This window comes from Anopheles bellator, chromosome X, assembly GCF_943735745.2.
Source record: "Anopheles bellator chromosome X, idAnoBellAS_SP24_06.2, whole genome shotgun sequence".
NCBI classification, from domain to species: domain Eukaryota; kingdom Metazoa; phylum Arthropoda; class Insecta; order Diptera; family Culicidae; genus Anopheles; species Anopheles bellator.
This window is the reverse complement of record NC_071287.1, coordinates 5,331,264-5,348,999: the sequence shown is the minus strand read 5'-3', so window position 1 is coordinate 5,348,999 and position 17,736 is coordinate 5,331,264. Positions and strand designations below refer to the sequence as shown.

The following is a 17,736-nucleotide window of genomic DNA, read 5'->3' as shown; positions in this document are numbered from 1 at the left end:
AACTCACAAACGAATGGAACAAACAATAAACAATGAAACGATCTTTATAAGTGTACCAGTACCAGTTATAAAACAAGCCTAAACTTAAAACTGTAAGATCGATTTTTCACGAGATATCGATTAGTAAAGTCATCTACGAAGAAAATAATGGATGACTTTTTCCCCAGCCTGATATTTGTGGAGTTATGCAAAATAAGTAACCATGAATTGAATTATTATATAGTGGTACACTGATCTCGTCTCACACTATGCTTTTATTTGTTTTTTCAGCATTGTAACAATGGCCTATAATGACCATGGCACACTATCAGAACAAATGGTAAATGAATGTGTAAAAAAACTTGACAGAAAAAAAGAATATGTATATTTTTGTTACGATGATGTTGACAATAACAATTCGTGTTAGAATAACACATGGGTTGGGTCTTTGAAAAGAATTGTCCACGCCAAAGACATTTTTCATGTTGGCAACTAGTTGAACGAAGGCTGTTTTACCGGATTTAATTAAAAGATTTACCGGAAGTGCTATGGATTTTTTTTCTCAAGGAACGAGTTATGCTGCATATATAAGCGCTATGGATGTAACAATATAATTTTATTTCATAATTTACAATGAAGAGACGAATGTTAGGCGATTACAGCTCAAAGTCTCTAATAATATAATACAAAAGTAAAAAAAAGAATTTACAATACGCTTCGCTTACTTGGTAGCCACCATTGCCTAGAATTCATCCTCCGAAAGAACACCATCAAACGATTCATCAAACTCAACATCATATACTTTTTGGTTAATAACTTTCTCTGCGATTTCTGTCTGAAGATAAGGCAATTTGTTCCGTAGTATTTGATCCCTTTCTGTCAAGCGTCCAGAGTTTATCAAGTCCTCACGCAACATATCGACGGTTAAGCGAATGAATCCTGGATTCTTATCCGTCAATTTTTGCATGAATACGAAAAAAGCACTATGCCCATCAGGTAGATACTTACACGTGAACTTATTTAACGCGTCACGCATTGCTTGGTGTACTACACCGAATGGTCCTGTACACGCGAGTATTTCGTACACCATCTTGATGGGTATCTCCCAACTCCTTTCTGCCTCGTACTCCTGACTATTGAACGCATGCTCCAATAATAGGTAACCGAACAGCTTAATGAATAGTGCCAGTTTATCGTGTTTCTTAATTTTAATTAAAGTGTCCAGCAACCGCTGCACCATCAGCATGCCTTGTCGTTTACTTGCATTGAGCTTTTCCGCTTTGTATTTCACGAATTCATTGCGGACCCATACCATTCCCCTCCGGACGATCGTTTCATTTGCACAACAAAAAAATTGCACTAACGGGTGTAGCTTGTCGGCCGACGTGTGTAGTTTCGTGAACTGCGGTAACCACTTGATGAACATTAATCTGAAATTGTCTTTGACCAGAGGATCAGTGGTGTATTCCATCTGACTTAATACTTCCAGTACTTGAAGCCAGACCTTTGCGATAGCTTCAATATACTCTAGTGGTATGTCTTGCTCTGTCTGCACCGTAGGCGGCAAGAAATAGTGATAAAAAGCGATATTGTACATACAGCCAGCGCAAGAACGATCGTAGAAAATTTCGTGACACTCGCTTAATGCCGACACCAGTGCCTCGAGGAACCTTTGCCGCAAGACAACACCAGTCTCTGGCATCCACGTGCCAACATTTCGGAAGAGCTGGTTAAATTTAATCTGGACCTCAGACTTCTCGTTCACACGTGTCTTGCGGTACCTTTCGCGAACGGAACGAAAGAACAGATTGATCGGCATAGCATTAGAGTTTAGTAGATCACACTCAGGAATTTCGCATAACGCCTGGAATTGGTCCATTTGGCAAACAATCTGGGAAAATTTCCTCATTTTTATGTTGTCGTAAACCATGGCCAGCCGCAGCCACAGTTTAATAACATCTTCTTCGTTCAGCTCCACCAATCGAGTGCTCATCGCAACACGCGTAACATACTCGAGTCGCTGCTCCGGATGGGCCGTTCGACAGAGCGTGAAAGTTTCGAAGAAATTGTTGAATTTGGAACCCGCGGATATTGTTACGCTGGCAGCAATGTGGCTGATACATGGTGCGGCTGGACGAGTTCGCGAATATTGTTGCTTCACGAAAGGATATATGTGCTGCATTATTGCTGGTGTGAATTGTTCAGTCGTTGCCGCCACCTGCATACCGGTTGCGATTGCTAGGAAGCAGTCAAAACCAAATATCAACATCGAAGCATCATGAGCTTTGCAAACACATTCTTACCATTAAGTTGCTTATACCAGCCGGTTTGCGTCCAAAGCAAATATTTCTCAAGCCAAGAGTCGATCAAGCAAATTTCCCCTAGAAGATACGATCCCCTCTCTTCAGCCTGTTTGTACAGTAGTAACATCCCTTCTGCCATTAGAGTCAATGCTGGCAACAATCGTTTACCATACTTCTCAAGTGCTTCTCCGAAGCGCTTTAAGAAACCCTGTAGATGAGCCGTTTTGTTATAATCCGAGCTTCCAAATCGCACCAGCACCGCCATGTGTACTTGGGTTGCCATAACAATGCGCCTGATAGTAACATCTACTGATGAGTCGATGAGGCCACCCGTAAGCGGTATCATCTGTAAGTGTTTGGATACGCGAGGGTAGTCTTCCTTGAAGCTGGTCGCATTGATCATCGCGGTTATTAACAGGCCGAGATTGTAAATGGCCTGTTCCGTCATGCTGTTGTACCTATTCGGACTCAGGCCTATCACAGTGCGATTAAATATGATCTGAACCTTCCTTTTGTTGGCTTCGTCCGTGTAATGCCGAATTGTAAACGTTATCAGAGCAATGAACATGCGCAGACTGTCAGTCTCGAAGCCCAACCGAGGAAACACCTTTCCTTTTACAGCTACAGCCTGAGCTTTTTCGATAAAACTCAACACTGACGAACTAGCACAGGCGCTGTTTGCTACGGATTCGGCGTTGAGCAAAAACTGTGAATTAAGTCGTGAGGCGAAGTATTTCCACACTGCAGAAACTATGTCCGACCATACCGGCCATAGGTCGGTGACAACTGGTATCAGTAGCAGCAAAACTATTCGCATCTGCTGCTCAGTGTAGTCGATCTTAACAGCCTCTTCCAGCACCTTGTCAATGATGGCAGGATTGGGGGCTAGCGCTTCCAGTGATTTGCCAGTAGCGCTCTTCTGCCTGAATATTGATTCGTTGCATAGTTCCGCCAAGCTATTGATAAGCCATAGCTCAAATAGGTATCGAATTCCTGAATCACTGATCACGAGTGGGACACTATCGTGTAAACAGCCCCAAAAGCTCTCTTTCCCGTCGGATTGCTCTGCTAACGCCATCATGCCAAGCCATACGAGGCAGAAGCACTGGCACTGATTGGGGGAATGGCCAACGATCTCTTGCAATTTGTCGTTGATCGGGAAACGCTGAAACACTAGGTTCAGCAAATCTATCATCATCTGGCGGTACAGCAGCTTAAATACGTCTTCGCTTTCTGGCTTTTCCGAATCTGTATTTTTCGGTGCTGCCGATTGTGTATCCGTTGATTCTGTCATTTGCATTTCCCCCTTCAGTTTCTGCGTTTCTTTTGCCAACAATAGCAACAACCAGCGCCATTCAAGTATAGCATGGAACAGTTCATAACTCATGTTCTGCTTAGCGCGATTCCATTTGTCGTTGGCAAGAGTATGGGGCAGCCTCGGCAGAGCGCCTATCAGCAACTGCATTGTTTCATTTAGGTGTTTGTAATTCATGCTTCCGGCAGAGCCCACGGCTAGCTGCAAAAAGCGGGTGATTTCCAGGCGCTGAGTTTGTACATTGGTAAATGTGTACTGCGACATCGTTACTATCCTTTGTACACGTTCGGCAACATTCATTGAAATGTAGTAAAACAGGGAATCGAACAGCTGGTCCAACTCCTCGCCTAGCAGCACTTGCACACCGTCTGAAGCGTGGCACAATGAGCGTCCCCCATCCTTTGCAAACCGCAGCAGTTCGCCTGCAGTTCGCCTGCAGTTTAACATTTTTGGGCTGTAAACCCGCTGAAACAACAATAAATGTTTTACTGGATTGTTTTATACTAGCGTGACTTAACGTGTCGTGACTAAGTGTTTACTCGGGATTCAAATAATAAAAACCACCGCTGTCCCACCAACAAAGACTTTTTTCTTTTTTTTGAATTATAAAAGCGTTTGGCAAACCAACAAAGACAAAGAAGTTCAATTTACCCCCCTATTATGAAACTCGAATCGAGAACTCGAACGATCGAGTGAACACAGTAAGAGAGAAAGCTGAATAGAGCAAGAGAGAAGACGGAAAGAGAAAGCTATAGCAAAATGAACTCAAATGACCGTTTGAGTTCTCGATTCAAGTTTCATAATTGGGCTCATCCGGTTGGACATCCGGTGCCGGCTGTTTCTAAAGCCAATAGAAGGAAATCAGGTCGATTCCTTTACATTCCATTCCTGTTTCTACAATGTTTTTTTTTGTTTTTCATGTATTATAGAGATTTTTAGCTTAAGCTAATTCGTCTCTTCTGTTTCTACAATACCTCAAACGATATCCAAGAAGATATTGCTGTATGACCGTAATGCAACCATCCCCATAGTATAAAAATTAAAGCTTATGCACTGCTGCAAAATGACAGTGTTTGTACTATGCAGCTATGTTGCTGATGTCGGAAGCATTTCTTGGAATTTCATTAAGAATCTGCCCCCCGAATGAATGAGTCGGTCTGACTTTTCTCTATTATCTTTAATGTTTTCGATTGACATAGAAACTTCAGTTCGGGGTTTTTGACAGTTTTGCATAGAGATCCTATGTCTAGGATACATTATAGAACACACTTAGTCTACGAATGGAGAACATTCTTCGTAAAAGTTACAACTTTTTAGTTAAAATTAAGGTGAACGGACCATCAATCTGTTCCGTTTAAATTCAGCTTCCATAGAACATTCGCCGTTTACAAAAAAATCAATAAGCAGAAACGGAAAGTTTTCAAGAATTGCCTAGAACTCGTAAAGCACGGAACCGTGCGCGTCAATTCGTATTTCATCCACCAATAATCCGCGTGAATGCAAATGCAATTGCCGAGAAAAGGATTTTCGTTTTTAAACGAATACTAAAACCTATCAAATGCTATCACTTAAATGTGAAAATTGAACTTAGTAAGTTTATGAACTATTTCTTTTCTAATATGGTAGTTTCAAAATGAACTCCAAAGTACAAATGAACGATTCCATATTCCCGCGCAAATTTTTTTCTCACGAGTTTCGCCACCCGACGTCGTTTTGTAGTTGTGTTCGTGATGTCAGAAAATAGAAGAAGAACAAGAACACGAACAACGCTGGTTCAATAGGTCAAACTGGACGCGTTTATTCGGGTTTTCTTTTGACACAGTTCATACAGATGACTCATGGTCTAATAATGACAGTATCGCGTCTGCCACTTTGTCTTTCGTACTCATTGAAATGGTTTTATGCTGTAATAGTTAGGCACGAGTTTCTCGACGAACTTTCGACAGCAACTTCCGCCGTCATGTTGTGTAGTGTCCGTGATGTCGGAGAATAGAAGAAGAACAAGAACACAATAATCGCGCTTCGTGTTAAACCTTTTTTCTAACCACAAGGTCGCGTAACGTTTTTTATGGCAAAAGTGGGCGGTGCGTGCTGACAGCTGTCTTTAATGCTTATTAGCTTCTTCTTCACAGGTAAATGAGTAACGCGTCAGTAGTGTGCTGGGCTTAAAGCTTTGTACATTGTGAAAGTTGAACGAATATTACGAAACATTTTCCACTTTGTGTGAATGAACAATACGCAGCCGAAGCGAGAGGAAGGTTGCAAACGTTGATCATTTCTTTGTAAATCTGGGACTAGCCACATCATGTGCAGTTCATTGTTGCGTAAGATTGTAAAACTAAATAACTCGCTGCAATCAGAATCGTGTGTAATTAGTGTTGGTGCAGAAAATCATTGTAGGACTGCTCATTTCATAGAGTTTGTGAAAAGTGGTGAAATAGATAGCATAGTCGACTGCATTATAAAAGGGAAAAGCTCCTGATTACGAACAAGTTATAAACAACTGTGCAGCTAGCTGTGGTGCTTCGAGCACACCTGTTTCGAGCGTGGTGGTTGTTCATCAAATTGGATTTTCTAGATTGAAGTACCAGTTGATTTAAGCGGAGAATCGCAACTTGCCTACATCGAACTATTTTCCTGAACACCAAGGTATGAATAACAGTTGAAGGAGCTGTGACCAAATATGGTCATAATTTAAGGATAAACTCATATATTCTACATACTGGTTCCTACTTTGGCTATTCTTCTTTCTTAAATATTCTTCTTTTTCAACAGGTTCGCAACCTTACAATCAATCGACCTAATCTTCATTAATCGGCGGTTTACGTTTTCAGTTTCAAGTAATACACGAGGTCACCAAAATGCCACGAAATCGTAAAAAATATTCAGGTATGTGTTGGTGCTCTGTTTTAACATGTATTAGTGCAGTGCTTTTAATACTTCACACACGAGCGTATTTAAAGATAACGATACATCGGCGTATTTAAAGCAACGATACAGATAACGTGTTTTGTGTATTTGCCTATGAATTCAAGTTCACCTCGACAAAGAATGTAGGATGCAGCATGAAAGAGATTTTTTTTTAAATCACCTTTTCGGTTCGATTCTGCCTGCGCTTCATGAAACAACGAAAAGCAGTTGTAGTTTGTATTCGAAGGTTTCATTCATTCATTTCAACCATTCATGATAATTACCCATGCTGCGTAAGAGACGAATGAAGCCCCGCGCTCAAAGTTTCTTCAATAACACTACAACAACTCCTCGCCTAGCTAAAACTTGTCTCATTATAGCATTTGTACGCATTTTCTTTACGCATACACGTTATCGAGAGTGGTGATTTGTTATCGTGGTTGCATAGCGTAATATTAATTTTAATCTATCATCTTATTATTCAGCTGATACCTCGCAGGCAGAGCAATCCGATGACGACACCTCTAATGACAACGCAAGCACGTACTCATGCCACTCAGAGCACGATCTTCTGAATGGAAGTCAGGAATCAGGAGATTCAGTAGAACCTGAGGGATTTGAAAAGCACGAAGAGAAGTTGCTCCAAGCTATTGAGAACACGACGGACAAATCGCAGCAGACACGAATTTCTGCGTTCCAAATCATAAATGAAGTGCTCGTTCATCATTACATCCCTGACTTCATTGATGAGCGCAAAGTTACATTAATGGATGCGGTGGAAAAGTCAATACGACGAGGTAAAGGAACCGAGCAGTCATGGGCCGCCAAAATGATCCCATTGCTAGTGATCCAGATTGAGAATGCCGAAGATATCAGCGAATGTGTTAGCACGTTGAAACCTGTTTTGTTGAATACTGTACAAGACGGGGCAGCTTCCTACGACGCACGGGCAAAATGTTGTTCGGCCCTGGGTTTGCTTTGTTTTGTTGGTGTAGATGATCTGGGAGAAATTGTACCAGTTATGAAAGTGTTTCAAAGCATCTTTGCCGGCAGTTACCTGAAAGGAAATAACAGTTTAAGTGGGGCCAGTGCTGAAGCGGCAACATTGCACAGCGCCGCATTGAGTGCCTGGGCACTGCTGCTAACCGTGCTACCGCCGTCGGATTTTGTTGCTATGATCTATGACAACAGCTCAGTTATCCCTTCTGTCCGTAACATCTTTGGCATGCTAAATAGCCCTCATTTGGACGTGCGCATGGCCGCAGGAGAAACGTTGGCACTCATATTCGAAGTTGGACGTCAGCATGATGTTGAATTTCTGGAAGACCTTCTGCCGGATCTTGTTGAAGCAACACAGAAGCTAGCTACCGATGCACACAAATATCGTGCGAAAAGAGATCGTAAAATGCAGCGCGCTACGTTTCGCGATGTCTTGCGTTACGTAGAAGAAAATATTTCGCCAGAAATCGTCATAAAATTCGGTCGGGAAATGTTAGTGCTAGACACTTGGGCATTTCATCATCAATACACTTGCTTACGAAATGCTCTTGGCTTCGGTATGAATGTGCATCTTAGTGAGAACATGTTCATACGCGAAGTTTTTCAATTAGGAGCAAAGTTGAATGAACCAGAGCGTTTGCGAAAAACAATTAAAGCCGAGCAAAAGTTCATCAATGCGGCAGCCTTCAAGGCACGTACGATTTCTAGAGGAAAAAATCGTGATAAACGTTCGTATACAGTGAACTGAACCGCTAAAACATTGATCAGTAATATGGTTCAAGTAAACTTAGTATGAAAAACTCAAAAAATGAAATATTTTGAAAAAAATCTTTATATTATCCCTTTACACTCTCTTCGTTCTGCGCTATTATTAAATACACCTAAATGGTATCTCAAATTTTTCGGCCGATAATGTTCAGACTTTTTCTATGGTGTCTCCAAAAATTGAAATTCAATAATTATTCTTTTCATTTCATAATGAGTGAGTAGCAAACGGAACAACGGTTTATAAAAATTATCTGCTAAGGACTCTTGACTTCTCTGTATAAAAGCATCGTTTTCTCAAACCGGCGGTTGCAGTATTGCACACTTGTAATATTTGAAATGATTATTTCTTTTAAAACTTTGTTACAACTCTTCGTAAAACATCGCGCTAGCTACTTCTGTTGTAATTTACAGTGATGTTTGAGCTTAAGTTTCCCTAGCTAATTGTTACCCCCTGGTTGATAGAGTATTCGGAAACGCTCGTCGATGTCACGTAGCTGGCCTGTGTTTGACTCCCGTGACTGCCGTGAGAGGGGGGTTGGCGCAAGGCCAATAACCCCTTCCGTTAAAATACAACGTTACAGTAAGCCATAGAGATTAACATTGTCTCTGTTGCAGGTCAAGATAGCTCGGCTGTTGTAATTTAGGGGGGAGGGGGGTGGATGAGATGAAAAATCACTTATCACGGCAGATGGCCAAAGAAGTTAATTTTTACAGTTGCACTAGCGCCGACCCTGCCAACTTCGTTCGGCCCAAGGTTAATTTTCGGAAATAATAGCAAACGATCAGTGCACCCAATTAGTTATTTTTCTATCGAACATGGTTGAATTATTTCTATGCTATAGTGCCGGCTACGTTATAGCGTTCCCTGTTCCTCTAATTATTCGAATTCAAACTTGGCAGACTACTTGTTTATCAGTGCGGTCAGTGGAAAACCGGTGGTCCATTTTGGTTTTGCAGCGTTTTAAGACTATTTATGGATTTAAACTGTTGAATAGAGGAATTAAAAATGGCGTCATTAATCATAAAATATGCGTGTACCATATGTAATCTGTTTATTCAGGCGAAATAAAGAAATTCGTAATATTATAATCATGTTGTTACCGTAGCTTTAAAATATTCCTTTTATTACATCGAACACGGGTTTGTATACGAGCATTGTGAGCAAAGGTGTATTCTATAAATATTCATTCTTTTTGCATTGTCCATTAAGAAACTTTTCTTGAAGGGGGCGTTATTAGTTAGATAAGATTGAAACATCTGTTGTTGTTGAGGCTAAAAATTAAAACTATAGGGTAAATTGAAACAACTATAGGGAAAATGCCTAAAACAATTTGTTTAGTCTTAGAGGAACGGGCTGGTCCGTGTTTATATGCTTATAACTAAACAGATTCGACAGATTCAACAGATTCAGATGCGGAACGGAATAATACTCAGCCGGATTATAATATTGGTAAATGAAACATCGAAATTAACATGACTGTTAACACGACTGTCTGTAATGAACTTTCTTCGAAATTGGCAAATGTGTAAGCCCCCTACGAAACTTATCCCACGATTCCATAAATAAAGATTCATCCAGTTTGATGTGTTTGAGTTAGTAAATTAATTTAGTTTAAGTTGGGAAGCTTTGCTCTGAGTCAAAATTATCTTACCGTGTCTTCGTGCCCATTTTCATTCATCATTCATTGGTCTAACGTAGCACAATAATTATTTTCGGAATTCATTTAATTAAGTAGCGGTCATGCAGTAGTGTTGGTGATGGAGGAAGCATTTGTTTACGTAGCCTAATTTTTGAATGAGCAAAGTCCCGTGAATGAATTTTTGCTCAGCACTCTTTGTCTATCGTGCAGAGGGACAGTGTTCATTTCAGATTTGTATCATCGTTTCAACGTAACGCAGGCCTTGCCGCATCCATTAGCCGCCTACGGGAAATGAACCTTTCAATGGAACTAGTATGGAAAGATGAGTGGATACCTAGCCTGTTAACACTAACTGTCGCGAATGCGATGAAATAGGGAGATTTTAACTGCTTCAGAGTCTTCGCGATCATATGATCACTTTCTCGAGCATCGTGGGCGTGGCTCCGTCGTGGATCTGCAATCGCGTGACGCTTGCTTGTTGCGTCTTGGTGCTGGTTGAAGTCCACGCTCAGCTGGCGACCGTTACATTTGTTACTCAGCAGGATCGTCTGCCACTGGCGTTACATATACCACTAGCACTCCAGTTAGCTCTAGCTTAGCACTTACCTCATTAAGATTTTCAATGCACTATCTCGTTCTATAGCGTTTCCCGGTAGCGATTCCCGTTCTACGTTATCTTACATAGGGTTACATAGGGATTGAGGAAGCTGAGGACAGTCTTAGTCAACAAATAACTCTGCAGTGATTGATCTTTCGCCGTAAAATTCTCCAGACTTTGTTCTTTTTCAATGGCCACCTGACCGTACATCGAGAGCACAACATTTCCTCGCTGAGCAGCGTGTAAAGAGACAGCCCCGAGAGTACAGTTTAGTAAAATAGATTGAGTCATGTTTTTCAGTCTGCCATTAAATTAGGGCAAGAAGTGAACAACATTGGGCTAAGTCATGCCAAATAGCGGGTCAATACAGAAAATTGCAATTTGAACACAAATTTGAACACGAATTTACATTCCAAGCCATATGGTTTAAAACGAAAGCAACTAAAGCGAATAACTGGGCATCGTGCATGAGGCTGGATGCAGTGTCATTTCCACCTCCGCTGACTTAAAACTATTTTTGTTTGGCTAATTCTTCACTTTGTAAGTGGAAATAATTAGATGACAGCGAGGCAAGGTAGGGTGTCGGTCGGTACGGGTGGGAAGTTAAGATATGGGCTGTCGTTACTTTTACCACATAGGGAAGGTTCTAGCATGGCCAATGTTCCCCTGTCAACCACCTCGGGGGGTGTAGGGTCTAACGTGTTCGAATGATAAATCTCTCGTTATTGTGCAGTTTGTTACTATATCAACACTATCATTACTGTTTTGATTCTTAGACAACTTAAACCATTAACCCACCACGATGTAGAGCAATAGACCTGGAACGGTGGCCCACAGTTCCGATTGCGAGGCTTTCCATTACGTCCAATTGGAACTACGTAAGGACAGTGGCAAGAGCCGTGAAATGAATGCATCATTTCACCGGTTTTTACTTTTCCCCGGCTTGGTCTCCGATTGCCCTCCACCTCCACAACTATAACTGATCTCTAATTGTGTGCAGCTACGCGCAGCCTGCTCGAGAGTGTCACAATTTATTAACGCTGCGGCAAGGAGCGCCCTGGGGACGTACACGACACGGCAGCAGAAGACCAGCGTAGTCGTTAATCATTCCTGAAACTACCGTGATTTCAAGACGGGAAAGCTTATTCCGTCTCATCTCGCGTGTCCCGTGCCCGTACCCCTTCTGTCTCCCAGCAACAGCTCTTGGGCCGCTGTTCGCCTGTTGCTGTGGCGCACATCTTCTAATCATTTCAACGTGTTTGTCGCAGTCACAGTCAGTCACCCGCGACAATCTCTCCGGTGCACTTTAAAGACCGTCAATTGCTCGCACCGAAGATGCATTCCTCTGCGGCGGAAGTGCCTGCCGCGGTAACGCCGCTTTCTGGAGCACTGCTTGCATTTAATTACCGTTCCGGGCCACGGGCTAGCCCTGCGCCTGTACCTCATACGTGATTGAAACATTATGTTCGTACTACATAGCTTGGTTCAGTTTGGAGTGGAGTCAGTTTGGAGCACAATGGTTCCACCGAATGGATACACGACTAACTTTCCATTTCACTGGACGGAATCGAAGATATCTGGAAGGGACGTGTGTCAGCGCTCTGTGAACTGTGGATGTCCCGGGAGCTGTTAATTTATTATATTATTATATTAATTTAAAACAATAATTATTTTCAAAATATGTTCTGGACTGCTTCTTTTAAAAGGCTATTTTTTCCTGTACGTCTATGGGATGTCCTTCACAAAGTGACACCGGTTTAGCAAATCTCAGATTCACACAGTATCCCTGTGTCTGGTATCGCCTTACCTCGTTGTGTGCGCATGTGCCTTTTTGGCTATGATTCTGTTAGCAATGTCTTAGCGGTCTGGTCCTTATGCTTCTGTATCGTTTCGCTGTTAGGAGCAGCAAAACAACGTTATGGTTAGGTTCCGACTACCATTGTGGAATCGTTTCGAGTCGAAAACATCTAAAAAGAAGCGGCAATCGTTGAACGGTCGGTGCATTGATTTTCTTTAATCTTAGACCAACGGATTGGGGAAGGTACATTGTGAGTGAGGCAAACTTCACCTTAACTTCGTTCGTGCCTCAAATTGGTACGTTTCCTCTTCACGCAACAGTCGATTAATTTTTTATTGACCTTCCGTACATCCGTCGGATACACTACGGATGGTACACCACGCCTTCGGAACTTCCATGCTAATGGTTTGTCACAAACTAATTGCAAGCCATTGGGCAAATGTTGTGGTTTTTGTAGTGCTGTGTCGTATTTTAATGTGAAGTTTGTCGTATTTTAATGTGCAACATCTTTTTTGTCCTGTATTTATATAGGAGTTCTAAAGAAGCGTGTATGCGTTTTCGAATAAAATTTACGCGATAGTATTAATTAAGGTTGAAATGAAGCAGTGAAATTGGTGGAATGAACAAATTAATTATTAATTATTTGAAACATTCATCTGTTTAAATATTAACATCAATTAATTTCAATTTATTCACTATAAATTTATGAATGAAAATGAAGGTTGAAGGAGCTTATAATTAGTTTGCAACAAAATCCAGAGGTATTGATTAAATAGTTCTCACCTGTTGCATTTTCCAAAGAAAGTCTTTTGTGGTTGTCTTATATTTCCATTTATTTGTGTATCGCTGGCACCACAAAAGTCGAAAATAGTTTTGTGTCCATTTGAAATCTTAGTTTGGGACTATGTTTTATTATTATTAATAATGTAAACCGTTTCATGTTTCTCCAATGCGATGTCTTTAGTTTAACCGTAGCCCCCAAAACGAACGTAGTTTAACGTATTTCTTATTCCTTTATAATAAATATGTTTCAGCCGAGAGACCTGTAAAGTTGTACAAACTTCTATCACTAACTGCACCAGTGGCATAAGTTTTTTTCGAAGTGACATCAATTTTTGAAAATGCATGCATTTGCCAGCCTCTTGACAGCGTTGAATATTCGTTGAAGATATGCTTGAATAATGTTAATTATTCATAAAATGCTTCAGTTGTTTAGAATTCAGTTTATAATGACCTACCATCAAACGGTAGCAATGTTCTGCGGTTGATGGTTCAGAACCCTGGAGCTACGCCGCACTAGAAAATTAGTAATTAGATGTTTGATGACAGCAGATTGATATCGTTTTACTCACAAGTCGCGAAGGTAGTTGGAATAAGGATCAATGGTTTGAACAATTTAAAAGGTGAGCGTATCGATGCTTTGAGGCATTCATTGTCAACCTGGTTGAGTTTATTCCTCAAAGAATATAGAAAATTTTCAATGTTTATTTTTATTTCTCCGTATTTTTATTCTCAATAGACTAGGCTACCTATAGACCCGTGCGATAATTTAAACTATATTGCTTGTTTTTTTTAAATAATATAAGCCATGTTTGTTGTTGGGCAACATTGAGCACACCGAAACATAGAACACATTTTCAAAGATGGAAAAAAATTATGAAAAAACTAACTTGTGCTTAATGGTAGAAAAGGGATACAGTTGCAGGTTACTGACAAAAGTGCTTCCAGTGATTTCACACAATCGCCAGGCTGACTTTTGCATTGCCCGCTCCCGTTCTAGCCGATGATTCTTTAAGAGACACAGTCGAAACCAAGCGTTGAACCCTCCGCGAAAACAACCCACTTCACTGGTGTATGAAGAAGTGGCAATGTCTGACAGCGACATTTGTTTGTGTACATTCGAGCGACCGACCCTTTTTGTAACTCCGCGTGCTGTCGTCGTCGAGCCATCGCGCACTTATGCCGGAATCAAGAGGGTTGTAATGTAATTAGGATACGGCTGGGCGTTACTGGAAACGCACTGTACAATTGTCCAAAAAAGGTCACAGGATAGCAGGTACTTCCGCAAGGCGGCGAAACAGCGAACGAAAGTTCCTAAAATAATTATAACATAATCAAATTACGCGGGGCCACCCTTCGAGAGCGCGGAAACTGCGCACCGACTGCGAGATGGACCACAATAAATCACGCAGCCAGCATAATTCGATTTGAACGACATAATGCAGATATATCGCCACCAGCCGCCCGACTTGGAAGGGGTTGCCCTTTTCGCCGCCCGGCCCAAAGTACCCTTCACGTAATTGACAGTTGACAGTCAAGTGTTTAAGCTACGAAAGCGACCACGCTCAACAGTGATCAAATGGAACCCGGAATCCGAACCGAATTTCAGAACCTACTACTGGGGCATTGTCATAGATCTTTAAGTATGCTCTTGGCCGAAAGCGGTTCCCTCGGTACCTTGAGGGCCCTGCAACATACCATACTGAACACGCGGAGGCACCTTTCAAATAAACATCCTTGAAACGAGGACTTGCCGGAGCTGTTGGATGTCGACGCAACTCATTTGCAAAAAATACCTGGAAGTGGAAGCGCTAGAGCACCCCAGGAATCAGGGAAAAAATGTATCCACCGCTGTACTCTCCAGATGAGGGTCCATTCGATGGTTGTCTTTTCGCATCAATTAGACACTAATTTGCAGAGAAAAAAATCCGAAAACTGTTGCCGATGTTGGCGATAACTAGCGCGAGGCTCGATTAATTTATCAGTGTGGTATCAATAATTTGCTTGAAAGAAGCTCCAAGATCCCCAATCAGGCGACGGCGATTACTTTGAATAAAGACATTTTCCGAAGTTCTGCAGAAAACTGTGTTTTTTTATTAGCGGCACACCCAACTGCCAGCCTAGAGCCTGCCGTGAGGGGTTTGATTGCGAAATGTGTTGCGAAAATCAAACTACCAGGCCACATATCCTGTACGCTTGCGCCGGCCGCGGCGATGGCATGTTGCAGGAGTTTCCGTCGTATTTTTTTTGTTATGTCGGTACACTCTTCATGTGTGAACGTATGTGAAGTTTCATTTCAATCGGTCACTTAATTTCTTTTTGCAAGCAATTTAGTATCGACGTGTCACAGTATTTCTTACAATGAAAAAAAATCAAGTATCGTGCGCAATGATTGAATTTTTAGTTTTGGGAAGGTCGAAGACGCCCAAAAACAGGCACACAACCTAAAATCGTTGAAAAAGTACAGGATATCGTTTTGAAAAATCGTCGAATGACTAAAAGAGATTTAGCACAAGGCCTAGCCATCTTATTTAGCAGTGTAACAGCAATATTTTGACTAAAGTATATTTGTTTCCAGAAAGCTATTTGCAAAATGGGTGCCGCATTCGCCAAAAGTGGAATAAAAACATTTTCGGATGCAACTTTTCCGATGCAACATTACAGCTTTTTAGAAAGGTTAAAGCGGATTTTGTGCATCGATTCATCACTCTGGATGAGACTTGGGTCAATCACCCTGATTCGGAATCAAAACAGCAGGCTAAAGAGTGGTGTGAACCTACTTCTTCGGTTCCGGAAACGAATTCGTGCCAAAAAATCGCACAAAAAGATATTAGCATCCGTATTTTTATGATGCGAATAGAATTTTGCTAGCGGATTATTTGCAAACGGGTAAAACAATAAATTTCAATTATTGTTGTAACATTTTACATCAACTGAAAGAAAAGAATCATGAAAAAAGAACCACTTTGCAGAAGAAAAGCATCCTCTTTCACCAGGACAAATGATTTCATCAAATGATTTTGAACCCCTTCCAGTTTCTCGCCTCAGTGAGAGGAGTCTCGTTGGAACAAGTGTATTGATGTCTGAGGCCGGGTCTGGTTAATTTTAGACTATTGTGTACCGGAAATCTCTGTGCCAATTGTTGATTAAAACCCTTAAACTGAGCTATGGTTCTCGGAACCTACTGCTGAAGCTGACCCAACTACACATAACTGTCCCAATCGATTGCGAAGCGAAAACTTCCCCGTTCCTGGCAGGTTCCTGGAATGTGAAGAATTATCAGTCCCGCAAGAGTCGTATACATTAGTGTCGTCTCTTCAGTGCGGGTGTTGTTCAAACTTAACGAAATTGAAATAACATGACAAAAAACCAATTACCAGGCAGCCCGACAGGTCGAAAGGGGCCCTCTCGGCTTCGCGAAGAGCCTGAAATCCCGGCAGGACCTTTAAACCCACCACGGCGGTCCTCGCACGTCCCAACAGTGGGATTTTGATGACAAATAATTTGTACCCCAGCACGATACCAGCAGCACCATTATGTGGCATTAATGGTCTTTGCACTAGTTTGTTGTTCCCTCCGACCGAACCGAGAGGGTGGTGGTTCCTGTCGTTCGTCGAGCAGGATAAGCCCTCGGCGGGGCCGAGGTTCGGCGCTTGGTAAACATTACACTCCATTAACAACGGCAGCACCAGCGGCCGTGGTTTTTTGTGTGTTTCGATCCTTTGTCAAGTGTAATACTATCCTTGTGGCACACACCCTCACCTAATCGGGCGAGTGCACTCCGTGGATTTCGTGGACAGGCTAGACAGGCTGTGATGGACTGGCGTCGCGCATGGTTCTATCTTGGTTGTCCGGTTTTATCTTGTGATTTTTGTTGTAGGAACCTGCGCTATCGTGGTCGGACGAGCACCATCCACAAACCGATCCGATTTTAATTTTCCAAGGCCCAAACGGACCTAACCCAGTATTCAGGATACGCCTACGTGCTTGGAAGGTTTAATTTTGGGATGCTGTGTGTGTGTATTACACACACAGATTCTCCAGGATCGAAGCTTCTTCTTCCATCGGCGACACGTCTCGGGATGTTCGCAAAGTTACCCAAAGTTGTCGAAAAGCGTTACCCAAAGTACTAACACGAATAGGATTTTGGAATGATTTGTGATTAATATTGATTTAATAAATGTGTCTTACCCGATACGTGTCCGTTACCATAAGTACAGAGTGAGCCACGAAAGCTTCCGTTTTCCCTTTGGGTTTCCGTAAAAACCAAACAGGCTTAATATTTTTCTATGCTTGAACATTTACATGAAAGAAAGATTCATCAAAGTTTTTTTTATAAAAACTAAACTTTTATTTTATGTCCCGATGATGCGGCTGATGCCGCCAGACCAAAATCTGCACCAAACAGTTACTAGTTTTGGGTGCATTGGCTTCTCTTGCGCGACGTGCAAGTTTTCCGAACCTCCACAACTCAATTTTCTGCAGCCAAAATTGTATTTTATACATTAATTTGTTGAATCAACTTCTCCAACTAAATGTTCAAGCATCGAGAAATATTAAGCCCTATATTTATAACGAAATGGAAAAAAACAGAAGCTTTCGTGGGTCACCCTGTACATTGAAGCGTAAATTATCAGTCCACTACT

At 41.7% G+C, this 17,736-nt stretch overlaps 2 protein-coding genes across 3 annotated transcripts; one reads left to right on the top strand and one right to left on the bottom strand.

Annotated features, from left to right (window-relative positions):
• Positions 1-637: 637 nt before the first annotated feature.
• Positions 638-4,044, bottom strand: LOC131213359 (uncharacterized). The gene is made up of 2 exons (XM_058207387.1): positions 2,283-4,044; positions 638-2,217 (listed from the first exon to the last, which is right to left on the bottom strand). Exons 1-2 carry the CDS (start codon positions 4,042-4,044, stop codon positions 722-724), a joined length of 3,258 nt encoding a protein of 1,085 aa, XP_058063370.1. The 3' UTR covers positions 638-721.
• A 1,465-nt stretch (positions 4,045-5,509) lies between these two features.
• On the top strand, positions 5,510-9,804 carry LOC131214005 (interferon-related developmental regulator 2). 2 transcript variants are annotated; one of them, XM_058208299.1, is made up of 4 exons: positions 5,510-5,648; positions 5,730-6,246; positions 6,432-6,486; positions 6,993-9,804. In XM_058208299.1, exons 3-4 carry the CDS (start codon positions 6,459-6,461, stop codon positions 8,252-8,254), a joined length of 1,290 nt encoding a protein of 429 aa, XP_058064282.1. In that variant the 5' UTR covers positions 5,510-5,648; positions 5,730-6,246; positions 6,432-6,458; the 3' UTR covers positions 8,255-9,804. The 2 variants fall into 2 exon arrangements, with proteins under 2 accessions (XP_058064282.1, XP_058064281.1); XM_058208298.1 differs by having other exon boundaries at positions 6,373-6,486; positions 6,993-9,803.
• The last annotated feature ends 7,932 nt before the right edge of the window (positions 9,805-17,736 follow it).